The sequence below is a fragment of the Phyllopteryx taeniolatus genome, chromosome 3, assembly GCF_024500385.1.
Source record: "Phyllopteryx taeniolatus isolate TA_2022b chromosome 3, UOR_Ptae_1.2, whole genome shotgun sequence".
In the NCBI taxonomy this organism is placed as follows: Eukaryota; Metazoa; Chordata; class Actinopteri; order Syngnathiformes; family Syngnathidae; genus Phyllopteryx; species Phyllopteryx taeniolatus.
The window spans coordinates 12788912-12807138 of record NC_084504.1 but is presented as its reverse complement, the minus strand read 5'-3'; the positions used below and the strand labels follow the sequence as shown (position 1 = coordinate 12807138).

General features: G+C 42.6%; 1 protein-coding gene across 5 annotated transcripts in view; it reads right to left on the bottom strand.

Annotated features, from left to right (window-relative positions):
• kntc1 (kinetochore associated 1) overlaps positions 1–18227 on the bottom strand; it is a 64773-nt gene that overhangs the window by 24631 nt on the left and 21915 nt on the right. For all 5 annotated transcript variants that reach the window (XR_009787647.1, XM_061766967.1, XM_061766965.1 and 2 more), the window contains 13 exons: positions 18064–18136; positions 17211–17278; positions 16859–17106; positions 15302–15474; positions 14074–14174; positions 11409–11553; positions 6371–6427; positions 6099–6262; positions 3293–3397; positions 2407–2535; positions 2203–2319; positions 1286–1395; positions 1010–1208 (listed from right to left, as the gene is read on the bottom strand). Coding sequence is in view for 4 of the 5 variants with exons in the window: in XM_061766967.1 (XP_061622951.1) it covers positions 1010–1208; positions 1286–1395; positions 2203–2319; positions 2407–2535; positions 3293–3397; positions 6099–6262; positions 6371–6427; positions 11409–11553; positions 14074–14174; positions 15302–15474; positions 16859–17106; positions 17211–17278; positions 18064–18136 (1689 nt within the window). In the remaining variant the exon portion in view is untranslated. The remainder of the gene's footprint in view (positions 1–1009; positions 1209–1285; positions 1396–2202; positions 2320–2406; positions 2536–3292; positions 3398–6098; positions 6263–6370; positions 6428–11408; positions 11554–14073; positions 14175–15301; positions 15475–16858; positions 17107–17210; positions 17279–18063; positions 18137–18227) is intronic.

The window sequence follows — 18227 nt, the reverse complement described above, 5'->3', positions numbered from 1 at the left end:
GCAACATTACTAACAACAATAAGAAGAGCTTAATACAGTACCACCTTTCGCCATTTAGCAGAGAGTACACAGTCTATGCCTGTGAGTATTGTTGTATGCTCTGTATATATTCCTGCTCCATGTGTGTTAATGTAGCATTTGTTTGAAGGTTCATACTCACCGGAACATCTATGCTAATTTCTTTTTGTTTTTTCTGTGGCATTTTGCGTTATATGTTAGCATTTAGCTAGCAGGCTTACGTTACACAAAATTACGTGGTTTGGTTGAACATGTTGTTTAAATATACAATGCTTAATGATCTCGTTTTATGATGTGTTTGTATGTGTCGCTACTGCGTGTCTGTTAAGGTAGCAGCTGTTTGAAGGTTTATAATTAGCGTAACATCTATGCTAGTTCCGTCTATGGCGTTTCACATAATATGTAGCATTGACCTAGTGGACTTTCATTATCTGGTTTGGCTTGCTTGAACATTTTGGTGTTTAAATATGCAATACTTAATTCTCTTTCGTTTTATGCTTTGTTTATATGTGTTGCTGCTCCGTGTGAATTCAAGTAGCAGTTGTTTCAAGGTTTATAATTCTCGTAACATCAATGGTCATTTCTGTTAGCCTGTCTATGGCGTTTCCCAATATGTGTAGCATTAACCTAGTGTCTTTCGTAATCTGGTTTGGTTTGGTTGAACATTTTGGTCTTAAAATATACAATGTTTAATTATCTTTTCTTTCATGTGTCAGTTTGACTGTAAACTTCAACTGGGGAGTGACAAGCGGCTTGAAGTAAGCACGTTTTGCCTCTTATTTGGAGAAGTGTCTGAGTGAGAGTGAAAACAGGTGCTCAGGAATACTTTACAAAGTGTGTTTTATTAAGTTTAAAAGTGTTTGAAGCATATGGGTGGGGTAAAACAATTTTCTTTTAAACTACATGGTCTCTCTGGTCTGCATTTACACGTATGGCGGGTGGGTCAAGGCATATCCACCGCGATAGACGGGGGTTCACTGTATTCCCAAACCTTGAAAATGGCAGCCGACAGACTGCTGATGAGCTCCCTAGTCTGATGCAACTTGGGGATGATGGACAGGACCCGCTCCAGTGCATCCGTATGGCACAGGGGTTGGGCGTAGCCTGTTTCTTCCTCCTCCTCCTCTTGGAGCAGCAGCACAGTGATAATGTACTGGTTGATGATGCTGTCGCTGTCCAGACCGTACGTACTGAAAATTATAAGAATGAAGTGTTGGAGCACGAGAAAGCAGAGCCTGGTGAACTACAAGGCAGACATTTTAGAGACCTGCAGTACTGGAAGATGATGTCAGGAGTGATCCTCTTGTTTTTCACCAGAACAGGGATCAACATGCTCTTCAACTCGGGCTGCTGGTGAAACACAGGCTGGATGGAGATCTGCCACACCACAGGTAAACAAAACAAAGACACAAGCATAAGATGAATAGAACAAAGACTTGTATGCACAATTGCCAAAATGTTTGTGCTTTAGGATGAAATTTCAGGATAAAGCTAAAATGCACTATTACCTTTACAGATTAATTTTATTTGGCCTTCTCTAAACTTTTGAAAGCGCACATCCAACTATACAGTGTTTTGAGAACTTTTTGCACAATTTGCTGATCTTAAACAAAAAGCTGAATGGCAAAATTCACCACAGGTGTTTAATCCATGAAAATTGCCACGGATGTCCAGATGTATGCCTTTCTGTGATTTACACCCTCTCTGTTGCAATGACCCACAATGGCGAGGCTTTAAACAGGATGTTCTGAGAGGGAAGTGGCCACTGAGCTTAGGGTGCCACAGAGTCGTCAAATGTTAATTAATGACTTATTTGGTTAAATTTTAAGTTTAATTTTATGAATCAATATTTATGTATGGAAAAAGATTACAAAAACACATTCATTACAAAGGATTATTTTTGGAAGCTTGGTGTGGCAGCATAATGCTTTGGGGGTGGTTTTCTTCAGATGGAACTGGGGCCTTAGTCAAGGTGGAGGGAATTGTGAACAATTCCAAATACAGTAGTGGGTCAATGTTAGCACAAAAACTTCAGGCTTCTGTTGGAAAGTAAAAAAAAAAAAAGTCAAGTAAAGCCTACTAGAACATCTGAAGTTCAGGTGTTGACTGATGATGATGATGACGATGAGTTCAGAGTCGCAAATTTTGCTATTCAGGTCGGGGCTTGGTCTCTGATCACTGTACCTCTATTTTGGCAAGCTTGATGCCCCATTCTGCATCAGTGATGACGGACAGAAACTTGTTCTTTTCCTCGCCATGATCGTACAAGGTGCAAAGCTCCGTCCCGATCGTGGCCACAGCCTGAAACACAGCGAGACATGATTACAACTATGATCACCATTACAGGCCATGACAATAGTTGCAGCTGAAAATAATCACGTGGCTTACCAAAATTCTCTCGTAGTTTTCCCATGTGTTGTCAATAACCTTCCACAGAATTTTAAAGACCTCTTCCTTCGAGATGAGCATGCACAGCCCGATGGCCAAATCGCAATCCACCATTCTCCAGTTGAACACCTACATCAACGACAGGGCTGGTCTTTAATCCACAGAGCATTTACTTTATCAAGGGTCCTGGAACAATTCTTGCAGTAATTTAGCTGTTTTCCTAAAATTGGTGAATTATAATGTATTTATTGATTTCTTTTTAGTTATATCATTAATTTGTTAATTGATATAATAAAATAAAAAGTGCAATAAACAATGACAACATTTTTCTAATTATTTTATTTAATAATAGTGTTTAATCATAAATAAAGAAATTCCAATGAATTATTTCCTTATTAAAATGATTTTATATATTTTACGTGTATTCTTATATCATTGGATAAATTAATGCAAATAAGATTTACACAAAACAATTTGACATGTACATTTAATGATGTGGAATTATTATATTAAATAATTGGATGATTAATCATGATTCAATTAATCAAATAAAAAAATTGGAATTATGTTATTTCTGGATTTGTATTTATTCATGTAGCTCATTATATACAGTAATATGTTAATTGGTTTACTGTAAATAAAATACCAAAGTAGTAAAATAAACAGTTTTAGTCATAGATTTAATAATTTTGTATTCATTTTATTAAATCATTGGAAAATTCTATCAAATCACATTTTAATTTCATTTTATTGTATGGATTTTACTTTTGGGGGGGGGGGGCCTTTGCCCTTTTCAAAAATGAACTGTGGCCATTGAGGACAAAAGTTTGCAGAGCTCTGATTTAGACTCATGGATAATCCTGTGTATCAGTGGTGGGGCTCTCACTTTATTAAGCAGAGTCACGGCAATGGAATTCAGGGACGAGTTGGTAATCTTGTGCAGCTCGTTCAAGGACACGTTGTACTTTCTTAGCTCTTGTGCGTTGTAAAGCTGAAAAAAAAAGTTGCAGAAGAAATATCATTTTGCTGTAGTGGATATGTTGAAAGTAGGAACCTTACTACGTAGGTAGGTAGATAGATAAGTAGTAAGTACGTAGGTAGATACTGTAAGTAGTTAAGTAGGGATGGAGGAATTAGGTAGAAAGGTAGGCTGGGAAGTAATTAGGTAGTTAGTTACTTACCTACTTTCCTACCCAAGTTGGTAGGTAAGGAGTATATAAATACTGTAAGCAGGTTTGTAGGAAGTAGGTAGGTAGGTGAGTAAGAAAGTAAGTAGGTGCAGTAGCTAGGTGGTAAGGAGATGTAACTAAGTAATTTGTGAAGTAGGGAGGAACTATGTGCACATGTAGGTGGTAGATAGGTAGGCAGAGAGGGAGAAGATGGGTAGGCAAGGTGGTATTATACTTGAGAATAATTTTTTTTAAAATCAGATGTGTTTATTTACTATTTATTCTTCAACTGTGGCAGTTGGTTTGGTTATCCATTCACGATGACTTTTGAGTTTGCTACTTTGGTCTGCTGTACATGTACAGTGATTGTCACTGAAAGAGTGTCTGTATGTCTATCTTTGTTGTCGTCGTTTTTTGTTGTTGTTGTTTTTCGACTGGCAGTCTGACAACCAAATTGCCCGTTGGTGATAAATTGTTTGACTCTTTAATCTGGTAGGGAAGTAAATAGGTAGCTAGGTGGTAAAAGGAAGTAAGTACTAGGAAGTAAGGACTGGGAGGGAGGAAGTAGGTAGGAAGGCAGGTAGGGAAGTAAGTGGGTAGGTAGGGAAGGAGGGAAGCAGTATTTAAGTACAATATGTAGATTTTTAAGTATGTGGGTAGGTTAGGAAGTTATTAAATAAATAGATCGGTAGAGGATAGGTGTGTAACCATTCATTATAGTGATGTATCGATTTATATTCCTACGATCCAATTGGATCGATCTGTCCGTGGCTAGTTAGCCTTCTGTACGAAAATATATCGATTTAAATAGTTTTAAAAGGTAATCAATCGATTGTATCGATACTAGGAAATAAGGCATTGGATTTACGCATGGCAGACTTTATATGGATGCGTATGTGTGTGCCTTTTTTGCACTTTTAATGATAAAGACGTAATGCTTTACTCTATTAAGATTTGTGCGCATGCGTGTGATGTCACAGGCATGCTGCATCCACAATAGAGGCCCCATTTGATTTTGTAATGTGAAGAAATGCATAAAAAGATTGGATTTAATAAAAAAGGTCATAATTTGGCATCATGCCCTACAGTGTGAACGTAGCCTAAGAAACAAAGCCCAAAGTAGTGAAAGAGAGCATCGACCTGGCATACTGTAGAGCAGTGGCTCTCAAACTTTTTACACAAAGTACCACCATCATGACTGACCTTAAAATACAGAAGCATAGTAGGCAAAAGTGTTCATCAAAAATGAGAGAGGCTTTATTGCTAAAAAGTATTTATCTACAGTATGTTTATTATCGTAAGCCACTTTAAAATTATGCACAGTAGTAACACAACAACATTAACACTTTTACTTAAATATAGAAAAATAAAAAAACTTCTTAAATAATGATTCAATTCAAATTTCACATAAAAGGTAAATAAACCTTGTACCTAAAGAAATGTCTTTAAAACATTTGCAAAAACAATAAATGCAAGTGTATTGTGCTTAAAAGTTAAAAACAACTGTACTTTAAATTCACTCCAAGTGCGTTCTCTACACTCCAGAACATTCGAAAATTCAGAGCGTTGTTGGAGTATGCCATTCAGTTATGCAGAGCGCCACACTCTGGGAGTGCCGGAGCGCACTTCCGCCGCTCTGACTGAGGAGAAAGAGCGGCCGGAGCGTCAGGCAGGACGAGATGTTAATAGGTAGAACTGACACAATCGATATGACGGACGCACTGACTTATCCCTGCCAATGCCCAACACGCTCGTTTGTAAATTAAAAGAAAATGGAGCGCACTCTCCCTCTCTGAATACTGCACTCTCAGAGGACAGTAAGAGCGTCAGATTGAATTTCCGAACATACCCTCTAATTCAGTGATTCTTGCATGCCACTAGAGTGAGTATCACTAGTGATATTTGTACCACACTTTGAGAACCACTGCTGTAGAGTGTTTCGCTCATGACATAGGGTAAACTTGGATATCACGAGCTTCCCAGAACTACGTAACCACTATGTCACACATCGTGACTAGTCAGTGGGTAGTAATAAATATAATTACAACATTTGAGCATTATGTGTTCTGTGTTCAATTTCAATAAGATTTGTATGATTTCTATGTTGAAAAACAAATTCAAAAGTAGCAGGTAAACCTACTGTTAATCCAACCTGAAGAGATGTTTGTTTCACTTTATTCAAATAAAGTGTGAATACATTTGCTATTTTTATTATTTGCCATAATGATTGGTTATTGTTTGTTTGTTTTTTTACATAATACCCGATACCTGTACAAGAAAGGAAATTGGGAAATTTAACCTGCACTGTCCAGTATCCAGGTATTTATTTCAGTCACACTGGTTGAATTTTTGGCTAAAAGGCGACTGAAACGATTTCCAAACACTGAATCGTTTCGGTTCTAGATGAACCAATATTGTCCCTGAACCGAATAAGCAAACAAGAATCGTGATACGAATTTAATCGCTGCCAAAATGAATCATTATACCCCCAGTAGAGGATTATGATGGGTGGCCGCCCCCTACCTGTGCACTAATCTTGACGTCCATGATGTTGGAGGTAACGTGCTGCAGGCAGCTGCCATAGGAGTTGACCAGCACCCTGAGGGCCAGCTCCAGCTGACTGCACTCCTGTAACATCTGTAACATGCTAAGCAGAGGACTCAGCAGGGGTCGCAGGAAGTTGGAACCTGCACCAAGGACCAAACCAAGGTTCTGATTCAAGTGTAATGGAAGTCTGGTATGATAATGACACATTTACAGACATAACTGAAAATGGTGACGTTGACTGCACCCACCGTCTTCAAATGAGCAGTGTGAGAGGCAGGAACAGTCCAGGGGATACAGTTTGCTTTCTGCAAGGATTTAAAACAAGTAACAGCACTCAATAAAATACACAGTGAGCTGCGTTCCAGACCTACTCGAAATAAGTTGAAAATCTGCAATATAAAGAGACCATATATTGTAAAAACATTTTCAAATAATTTTAAACTCCTCATACACATTGAACACATTTGAACGTATTAATTGGGGTGTCAAATTATTTACTGCATCCCCTCTTTGAGCCGTCACCTTACTGTGATGGAGGGATTTGTGCGTCCCAATGATCCAAGGAGCTAAGTTGTCGAGGGTAGGGTCACCCAGGGAAATCAAGTCCTAGGTGAGGGACCAGACAAAGCACGCTAAAAGACCCTCTATGACGATGAAAATAAATTGACGCTGTTTTCCCTCGCCTGAATGTGGGTCACCGGGGCCCCCCTCTGGAACCAGGCCTGGAGGTGGGGTTCGATGACGAACGCCTGGTGGCTGGGCCAGCACACAAGGCCCGACCGGGCACAACCCAAAGAGGCAACGTGGGTGCCCCTTCCCATGGGCTCACCACCTGTGGGAGGGGCCAAGAGGGTCGTGTGCGCAGGGAGCTGAAGCTAAAAAAGCTGGCTCTAGGGACGTGGAATGTCACCTCTCTGGCAGGGAAAGCCCATGAGCTGGTATGCGAGGTCGAGACAAAGTCGGGCTTGCTTCAACACACAGCTTGGGCTCTGGTACCAATCCTCTTGAGAGGAGTTGAACTCTCTTCCACTCTGGAGTTGCCCATGGTGAGAGGCACCGAAAAGTTGCGGGCATACAGACTGCCCTCCGGCTCGGTGCCTGTACATTGGGGTTCACCCCGGTAGACGACAGGGTAGCCTCCCCCCACCTTCGGGTGGGAGGGTGGTTACTGACTGTTGTTTGTGCCTATACACCAAACAGCAGCTCAGAGTACCCACTCTTCTTGGAGTCCTTGGAGGGGTTGCTGGAGAACACCCCTGCTGGGGACACCCTCATTCTTCTGGTGCCTTCAATGCTCACGTGGGCAATGACAGTGAGACCTCAAAGGGTGTGATTGGGAAGAACGGTCCCTCTTGATTGGAACCCGAGCGTTGTTTTGTTATTGGACTTCTGTGCTCGTCACGCACTGTCCAAAATAAAGACCATGTTCAAACATAAGGGTGTCCATACGTGCACTTGGCACCAGGACACCCTAGGCCCCAGTTCGATGATCTACTTTGTGTTAGTGTCATCGTACTTGTGGTCACGTCTTGGCCACTCGGGTGAAGAGAGGGGAAGAGCTGTCAACTGATCATCACCTGGTGGTATCTTGGCTCCGATAGTGGGGGAAGATGCAGGTCCGACCTGGCAGACCCAAATGTATTGTGAGGGTCTTCTGGGAACATCTGGCAGAGTCCCCTGTCAGAAGGAGTTTCAACTCCCACTTCCGGCAGAACTTCACCCAGGTTCTGAGGGAGGCAGGGGACACTGAGTCCGAGTGGACCATGTTCCTCCTCTGTTGTTGAAGCGGCCGACCGGAGCTGTGGCCGTAAGGTGGTTGATGCCTTGGCAATCCCCAAACCCGTTGGTGGACACCATCGGTGAGGGATGCCGTCAAGCTGGTGCCTGTCGTGGTGGCATTCCCAGAACCCATTGGTAGACACCAGCGGTGAGGGATGTCGTCAAGCTGAAGAAGGATTCCTTTTTGGCCTGTGGGTCTCCGGAGTCACATGATGGCTACCGGCTGGCCAAGCGGAACGCAGCTTTGGTTGTCGCTGAGAAAAAAACTCAGGTGTCGGAGGAGTTCGTTGAGGCCATGGAGAACGAATTCCGGACGGCTTCAAGGAAATTCTGATCCAGCATCCGTCGTCTCAGGAGGGGGAGAAGCAGCACACTGTCGATACTGTGTATAGTGGGGACGGGGTGCTGCTCACCTCAACCCAGAAAGACTTCCTCAATTCCACCAACATGCCTTCCTATGAGGAAGCAGAATCTGGGAACTCTGAGGCGGGTTCTCCCATCTCTGGGGTAGTAGTCACCGAGGTGGTTAAAAAGCTCCTCGGTGGCCGGACCCCAGGGGTGGATGAGATCCGCCCGGAGTGCCTCTGGATGTCCTGGGGCTGTCTTGGCTGACACGCATCTACAACATCGCATGGACATCGGGGACAGTGCCTCTGGATTGGCATACCGGGGTGGTAGTCCCCCTTTTCAAGAAGTATAGAGGGATCACACTCCTCAGCCTCCCTTGTAAGGTATATTTATTGGTTCTGGAGAGGCCCTTGATAAGGGCTGTTCAGTCCCCGTACGACCGGTGTCAGAGTCTGGTTGGTATTGCCGGCAATAGGATTTGTTTCAAGTGAGGGTTGGACTCCGCCAAGGCTGCCCTTTGTCACAGATTCTGTTCATTACTTTTATGGACAGAAATTCTAGATGAGGCCGAGGTGTTTAGGAGGTCCGGTTTGGTGGCCTCAGCAATGCGTCTCTGCTTTTTGCAGATGATGTGGTTCTGATGGCTTCATCAAGTGGTGATCTTCAACTTTCACTGGAGCACAACAGAGTGTGAAGCGGCGGGGATGAAAATCAGCACTTCCAAATCTGAGGCCATGGTCCTCTGTCGGAAAAGGGTGAAGTGCCTTCTCCAGGTTGAGGAAGAGATCCTGCCCCAAGTGGAGGAGCTACTGTACTGTGGAGGTACTGTATCTTGGGGTCTTGTTCACAAGTGAGGGAAGAATGTAGCGGGAGATCAACAGGCAGGTCGGTGCAGCGTCTGGGGTGATGCAGACTCTGTCTGTCGTGGTAAAGAAGGAGCTGAGCCGAGAGGCAAAGCTCTCAATTTACCGGTCATTCCTACCCTCACCTATGGTGACGAGCTGTGGATCATGACAGAAAGAACAAGATCAAGCGGCTGAATTGAGGTTCCACTGCAGGGTGTCCAGACTCTCCCTCAGAGGTAGAATGAGAAGCGCGGTCATCTGGGAGAAAAGCTCAGAGTCGAGCCGTTGCTCCTCCTCATTGAGAGGAGCCAGATGAGGTGGTTTGAGTATTTAGTTAGGATGCCTCCTGGATGCTTCACTGATGACCACGTGTCACCGGGTGGAGGCCCCGGGGGATGACGCAGGACACACTGGAAAGACTACATCTCCCGGCTGGTCTGGGAACGCCTCGGGATCCCCCCGGAATAGCTGGACGAAGTAGCTGGGGAGAGGACAGTTTGAGCTTCTCTGCTTAAGTTCTGGATAAGCGGAATAAAATGGATGGGTGGATATTTACTCCGCTATGGTTTTTAGTTGCGTTAATCTACTTTTTAATCTAGGTACTGCTTCCTGTATGTAAGCAAATTGTCCTGAGAGAGCTGGCTTGTATTTGTGTTGCTTTGCCTCCCGCTGCTGGCGTTTTAGGGTAATTATTTTTCTTGTTAAATTCAACCCTCTGTTGTGATAGGTAGATTTGCTTCAATACAAGCAGGTTTAGGCTACCACATCAACGCCTACACAGCTAACGTTAGCAGCAAACACATAGCGAGCCATCACAGAACTCTTCGCCAAACTAAACTTGAGAACACCTCATGTATGAGTAAGTGTGAGACCAACAGGCTGACAAATCTATTGTACTTGTTGATGATGAACAATGTTATTTTTGGTGTGCTAACTTACAGCAATGTAATTGATATTTTATATGCATTATTTGAATCAGGAAAAGCAACAAGTTGTTCTTACCATTTTGAATGTGTTAACTTCAGCACTTTAGGACCTGATGTTTTATTTTATTTTCTAATATGAAGACTGACAAAAGAACAAGGCAATAGCTCTCCTGGTGGTTGAAACTAAAATTTGTAGGCAGCAGAGACTAGTCTCAAATGCAGTGGAATATAAATGGATAGGACGCCATCTGTTTAAGTGTTTAAAAACAATAAAGGACATTTAAAAAATTACTTTTCCACCACAATAATATAATACATTTAAATAAAAAATATCTCAGAGGGCTTTCTCAGGAATTTTTAGGTGAGTCTAAAAAAGAGATTAATTAGATCAATTAATTACAGATTACAATTAATCACTCATTCTTTTTAAATGCTTGACAGCACTCCTTATTAAAACAGTTGTTTTTAAATTGTTGTTTTTTAAATGTACTGTATACCCAATGAATCGGGGTTCCCTGTACAGTGGTCCCTTGAGATACGAATGACCAAACTTATGAGTTTTACAAGATACGAGCAGTCGTTCAGACGATTTTTGCTTTTACTTGTGAGCAAAAAAAGGAGATAGAGCGCTGTATGTTGGCAGTGAACTCAGCGCACTTTCCAACAAACCAGCAGTTTGACAGATAGTGAACAATTCTTCAAACAAAATACTTCTAGCTGTTTATTCCCACTCCCAGTTGAAGTTTACTGTCAAACTAAGTGTATTGTGTATTTAAAACAACCACATACTCTAACTTTGCCTTACGACAGTCTGTTTAGCTTAATGCAAACAAACAATGCATAATGCTGTAGACAGGCTAACGAATAGCTTCGGTATCCATGTTACAGCAACGGATGCAGTATTTGAACACAAATGGTGGAACAATACATGGGATAGACAATATAACAATACTCAGGCATATATTTATCTTTTGCACAAAAAAAAAGACTAATATTACTGCAGCTCACTGAATCAGTTGTAAAACTCTTCTCAAACCTGTGTATGTCTGTCTGTTTTATACTGAACACAGGTAGCCAAGGCATGCACACCAGAAGGAGCGACACAATGTCCATTGAATTGAGGCAAAACTGTGGCAGAAACATTGTTTTAATTCTATTTAATTATTTATTATACTCCTATATTTATTGAAATACAATATCATAGAGTGCTGTTTTTCCTCATTAAAAACATTACATCTTTATTTAGTAGGCTGGAACGGATTAAAAGCATTTCCATTCATTTCAATGAGGAAAGAAGATTTGAGATACAAGTGAATTGAGTTACAAGCATGGTCGCAGAACCAATTAAACTTGCATCTCAATGCACCACTGTATATGCTTTGAATTACCTTGACAAACAGGTATCAAGCAGTCGGTGATTTCATACTGGACGGGCAACACAGACACTGGGTCCAAAACAATGCAATCCTCATTAAAGACATCTTGGAAACTCCACTGAGAATATGGATCTATCTCTGAGCCCATAGCCAAATCCTGTGTTGAAAAAAAAAATTTATGTTATTCATACTCATTTTTCTTCTTACATTAAACAAGACCAAGAGTTAGCCTAACAGCAAAATTGCCTGTGATTTTACCTACTGTTACCATACAAAAAGTAAAACATTTGCTAAAAATGTTGTTTTGCTTGGTGGAACGGTGGACGACTGGTTAGCATATCCGCCTCACAGTTCTAAGGACCCGGGTTCAAATCCGGCCTCACCTGTTTGGAGTTTGTATGTTCTTACCGTCCCTGTGTGGGTTTTCTCCAGGTACTCTGGTTTCCTCCCACATCCCAAAAACATGCATGGTAGGTTAATTGAAGACTCTAAATTTCCCGTAGGTCTGAATGTGAGTGCGAATGCTTGTTCGTTTACATGTGCCCTGCGATTGGGTAGCGACCAGTTCAGGGTGTACTGCGCCTCTCGCCCAAAGATAGCTGGGATGGGCTCCAGCACGCCTGCAACCCTAGTGAGGATAAGCGGTACGGAAGATGAATTAATTAATGTGTTTTTCGTGTTTATATCCATCCATCCATCCATTTTCTGAGCCGCTTCTTCTCACTAGGGTCGCAGGGGTACTGGAGCCTATCCCAGCTATCATCGGGCAGGAGGCGGGGGAAACCCTGAACTGGTTGCCAGCCAATCGCAGGGCACATACAAACAAACAACCATCCGATTGAGCCCCGGTCCTCAGATACACAATATCACCCAACAATACGTTTGGGCCTGCCACGTCGGACCGACATCTTCCCCCGCCATCGGAGACCACCAGGTGGTGATCAGTTGACAGCTCCGCCCCTTTTTTCACCCGAGTGTCTCAGACATGCGGCCGCAAGTCCGATGACACGATCACAAAGTCGATCATCGAACTGCGACCTAGGTTGCCCTGGTGCCAGGTGCACGTGCGGACACCCTTATGCTTGAACATGGTGTTCGTTATGGACAATCCGTGATGAGCACAGAAGTCCAATAACAGACCACCGCTCGGGTTCTGATCGGCGGGGCCGTCCCTCCAGGTCTCACTGTCATTGCCCACGTGAGCATTGAAGTCCCCCAGCTGAACGATGGAGTCCACAGAGGGAGCGCTCTCCGGCACCCCCTCTAAGGACTCCAAAAAGGGTGGGTACTCTGAAATGCTGTTTGGTGCATAGGCACAAACAACAGTCAAGACCCATCCCCCCCACCCAACTCACACTGCACCCGACCCCTATGGCCCTCCCACAGGTGGGGAGCCCATGGGAAGGGGGACCCACGTTACCCTTTCGGGCTGTGCCCGGCGGTGCCCTATGGGTGCAGGCCCGGCCACCAGGCGCTCGCCTTCGAGCCCACCTCCAGGCCTGGCTCCAGAGGGGAGCCCCGGTGAGCCGCGTCCGGGCAAGGGAAACCTCAATCCATTAATATTTTTCATCATCGGAGTCTTTTAGCCGTGCTTTGTCTGGTCCCTCAAGCAACAAACTCTGACAATGGTTTTCTGAAGTGTTCCTGAGCACACGTGGTAACATCCTTTACAAAATGATGCTGGTTTTTAATGCGGTGCTACCTGAGCGATCGAAGGTCATGGGCATTCAATGTTGGTTTTCAGCCTTGTCGCTTACGAGCAGAGATTTTTTTTTATTATAATATGGACCGTGGATGATAACATTTCAAAATGCCTTGCAATTTTACGTTAAGAAATGTTCTTAAGGCGGCACGGCGGACGACTGGTTAGAGCGTCTGCCTCACAGTTCTGAGGACCGGGGTTCAATCCCCGGCCCCGCCTGTGTGGAGTTTGCATAATCTCCCCGTGCCTGCGTGGGTTTTCTCCGGGCACTCCGGTTTCCTCCCACATCCCAAAAACATGCATGGTAGGTTAATTGAAGACTCTAAATTGCCCATAGGTGTGAATGTGAGTGCGAATGGTTGTTTGTTTGTATGTGCCTTGCGATTGGCTGGCAACCGGTTCAGGGTGTACCGCGCCTCCTGCCCGATGATGGCTGGGATAGCTCCAGCATGCCCGCGACCCTAGTGAGGACAAGCGGCTCAGAAAATGGATGGATGGATGGATGGAAATGCTCTTAAACTGTTGGACTATTTGCTCACGTAGTTGTTGTGGTGAACCCCAGCTCATCCTTGGTGGTGTACAACTGAGCCTGTTGGGGATGCTTGTTTTATACCCGATCATGACATTCACCTGTTTCCAATTAACCTGTTCACCTTGGGAACATTCAAAAAATTTTTTTTTTTGAGAATTAATCAATTTTCCCAGTCTTTTGTTACTCCTGTCCCAACTTTTTGGGAATGTGTTCCAGCCGTCAAATTAAAAATGAGAGAATATTTGGAAAAGATGCAATAACGTTCATCATTGTGAACATTAAATAACTGATCTTTGTTGTGCACTCAATTGAATATAGGTTGAAAATTACAAATCATTGTATTCTGTTTTTATTTACATTTTACGTAATGTCCCAACTTCATTGGAATTGGGGTTTGTAAATATGTCCCTCTTTAAAATAAATAAATAAATAAACTTGCAGACCTTGGCTACGAAGCCGTAGTTGTCTGATAATTGGCATTGATGATAGATGTCCATGGCGAGCCGTGTTGACTTGCAAAGCTCCAAACAGTCCAGCAGCAAGTCTGTAATCATGTTTATGCAGTACATTTATGACAAACAATGAAAACATAAACCCTGAAACGTGCTAAGATTGCACAAGATTGTGCCTATGCCCTGACTAAATGGTAAAGTAGTACAGTAATTGGTCCGAGGAAGTATGTTCAAGTGATACATCTCAACTCAGAAACAAGCTTTGTATGTCTGGGAGGAGGCAAGTTTAGCCTGGGTTCTTGTTAGTGGAAGTTACGGAACATCTTCACTGCATGTGCATGTACACGTTGAAGGGAATATAGAATACTTTATATTCTAATATGTAATTCTATATGTAATAGAATATAATATAGAGTTTCAGGGTCTAACTAGCTTGGAAGAGGATGTGTATTACAGTATAATCAGATAAGGGGGTAGGGGTTTTATTGCAGGAAAACCCCCCCCATCAGGTGGTATTTGGAGACACATCTCAAGGAAGAAAGGAACTGCGGGGAGCCACTATAAACATTGAATGCAGGAATGCAGGCGACACCTGGAGCAGAAGTCTGGAGCCAGATCAAATGGTCATCATTCTGCAGGACAACGATGACGTCAGATTACGGACCAATCAGACGACAGCGATTACATACTGGCCTGTTTGAAACATTGTATAAGTCTGGGGTAGAATCAGATAGTTTCAGTTCGACTACTTTATCTGCTAAGGATAAGATGGGGTAGTTACGAACCCAGAGCTCTGCAAATGTATAGACTCCTCTGTCAGGAATAAATTGGTTGGTTTTGATACATTGTTGTGAACGAAGTTCTTTCACGAAAACGAACACGCTTGGAACCACGGGAGTTAGGAGATTTTAAAACACAGGTTCCTTTAACGTGCAGAGAGGATGTATTTTTTCCCCCCAAATCAAATAATCTGTAAGTCATTTGTTTTTTTTCGGACAATGTAGTAAGATGAGCTTGAAACAATATTTATATCTGCGAATGTGGCTCTCCTTTTGCACATGCAAGGGCATTACAGTAACTTACGTAAGTATACTGTAAAAAACAATTAAAAAACGCTTTATAGCGGGGCCTTGAACATGAACCGCGATATAGCCGGGGACCACCGTACACACATTCTCTAGGCTTTAAAAGGAATTTGAAGACAATTCTGGGTGTTTACCCGGGTGGCACACAGTGACAGCCTGGCAGGCGAGGTGGTGGATGACGGCTGGCAGGTCCTTGTCGTGGGGCAGCACCATGGGCACGTCAGCCTCCAGCATGTGGCACAGCGTCTTGGCGGCAGTGAACAGCACCTTGCCGGTGCCCGTGTTGTAGTGGTGTTCATAGAGCTCGCTAAATACCAACGCAAAAGTAAACATAGTTAGTGTAGACAATGTTGAAAAATACAGTTTAACCACTCGGGGGCGGTGGGGCACTGATACACGGGGTAGGGACAATTTTCGGAGGTTTCGCTCTCGTCTTCAGGACCGATAACTAAAACCTCTGTTTTGTCCTGGTTAAGATGAAGGAAATTCACTGCCATCCATGACTTACCAAATGGACTAAAATACTAAAATACAGTTAAGAAGGGCATCATTTGGCCATGTGTCATCAGGAGACACGGCGATGTACAGCTGCGTAACTGTGGAAGCTGATGACGTCCCCAAGGGGAAGCGTGTATACACGTTAAAAAGAATTGAACATCAAATTGACCACTGGGGCACCCCACACTCAACTGTATGTGTTCAGGAAGAATATGTATCTACACCTACAAATAAACTTTGATTTGTGAAATAGGAGCTGCACCAATTAAAAACAGTACCAGCAAGGCCAACCACGTTTTGGAGTCCTTTTAATAAAATGCTATGATCTTTGATACTGTATCAAAGGCGGCTCCTGAGTTCCAGTAGAACCAGGACTGTGAGTTTTTATGAATCAGCAATACACCTAATGTGATTTAAAACTTTTAAAAGGGCTGCCTTGGTACTGTGGTTCATCCTAAACCCAGAGTGATATTTTTCTAAAATATTGTTTCTGTTTAAGAAACAATTTAGTTTGTAAAACACCAGTTTTTCTGAAATTTTACATAAAAATGGTAGGTTGGATACAGGGCGGTAATTATTTAAAATATTGGGGTCTAAATTACTCTTCTTCAGAAGGGGCTTCACCACTGCCGCTTTGTGAGGAAGAGACCCGTTTGGAGAGAGTAATTCATAACATTTTAAATATGTTCCTCAAAGAAAGCATAAACTGTTTTTAAGAGTGATGTGGGAATTGGATCTAAAAGGGAGGTTGTTGGTTTTACAAAACTCAACCAAATGTCCTTGCATCAACCAGAGCAAAACTCTCCAGTGTTTCCTCAGATAAAAGTGGCGGTAAAGGTGTGTTGAAAATTACATTCTGAGAAAAAAAAAGGCTGGATCTGATACAATCAATTCGAACTTCCTCGCATATGGTCCCTAATGGTGTCACGGGAGCATTTATAAAATTAGTGTTGGTTCAAAGGTCTAAAGTTCAGAAAATGTACTTTTGTTTGAAAAGGAAAGGATTGTTTTTGTTATTTTTTTATTTCATTGTTTCTCCATGGTGGTGTAGGTTTAATTTTTATTGTTTTAGTTAAAAGTGTAGCCACTGAGTCTAAAGTTGACTTCGCTTTGGTGTTGAAATTATCAACAATAAACTCGCAGGGAGCAGGAAGAATGTCAGCAGGGGTGTTCTGTAAAATCTCTCATCATACCTGAGGATGGGGAGGGCTTTTTGGACATTGCCTGTCCCCAGAGCTCGCAGGGCCAGGTCGGACCAGAGCTCCTGCTCGCTACGCTGCAGCAACCTGCCCAGACGACGCAGGCCGGCCTCGGTGGAGACGGTTGTGGACGAGCCGGGGCTCCGCGTACGCTCATACGCAGCAATATGACGCTCCCTGATTTGTTTCTGGATGTTGGGGTCTTCGTAGTTGGCGGGGGTGAAGAAGATATCAAAATCCTCCTGAAGAAAACCAATGATTATCTGGGTCTGAATGTATGATTACTTTAATTAAAAAGGGGTGTTATTGTGAGAATTGATAGGTCAACCTGGTGTGTGGCATTCACCTGTAGGTGGGCGATGGCCTTGAACATGAGGAGATTACTTTCACACGCCATGCTTTTAAAAGTGTCATCTGCAGAAGACATAAAGACAAGCCTGATTAAAAAATATATACAATCTGATTCATTTTTTTTTTTTTAAATGTACGTAACTTTGAGTCTCACATATTGTCGCTGTCGGGCAGAAACCTATGTCCAAATTTGATCAATTTCATGTTTTTCACCAATCGATACTATTGGTCAGTCTGAGAGGTGGTTAGATTAGCCCAGAATTTTACTTAACCAAGAGTACTGTTACTTTCAAATAACATGACTCAAAAAGTAAAAAGTAGTTCTCCAGATAAATACTTGAGTACAAGTCAGAAAAATATTTAATGAAAAAAAATAAGTACTGAGTAACTGGTGAGATGCCATTTCTCCCATGTTTTACATCAATGAATCACTTTGAAAACTTTGTTTCTGTTTACTGTGCGGTCATGTGACGACTACATGGCTCCGTTTGATTGGTCAAATGGAGTCAAATGTCACTAGCAGTTAAGTTGGATTGGAGGAAATGAGTTAGGTGACAGGAATTCTCTGACGAACGAAAATAAATCACGCAAGCAATAATCAGTACCATGGAGGAAAATAGAAGTTGCGAGGGGAATGTACCGTAACTTCTTAACAAAAATACTTAAGTAACAGTAAAAAGTGCAAAGAAATGTTAATTAAAACAACTCTGACATTTAGAACAATTAAAAAAAAAAAAAACTTACCTAAGTAAATGTAAGTCCAGTCTCTCTGTATCTCTAATGCAACCTGCTCCAAGTTATGTAGCTGTGCCACTGTTATTTCAGAAATGAGTAAATGTTGTACTTACGATTGTGTATGACACGCTGGTGTTTCAGTAACTCCACCATCTCCTGGGCAATGACCATCTTCTGTTTCTTGTGCTAGTACAGACACGCATATTGGCTAAACTCTTAAAACTCAAGTACAGTAGTCAAAATGATATAGCGAGGGAACACTTTTATATCAAATCAA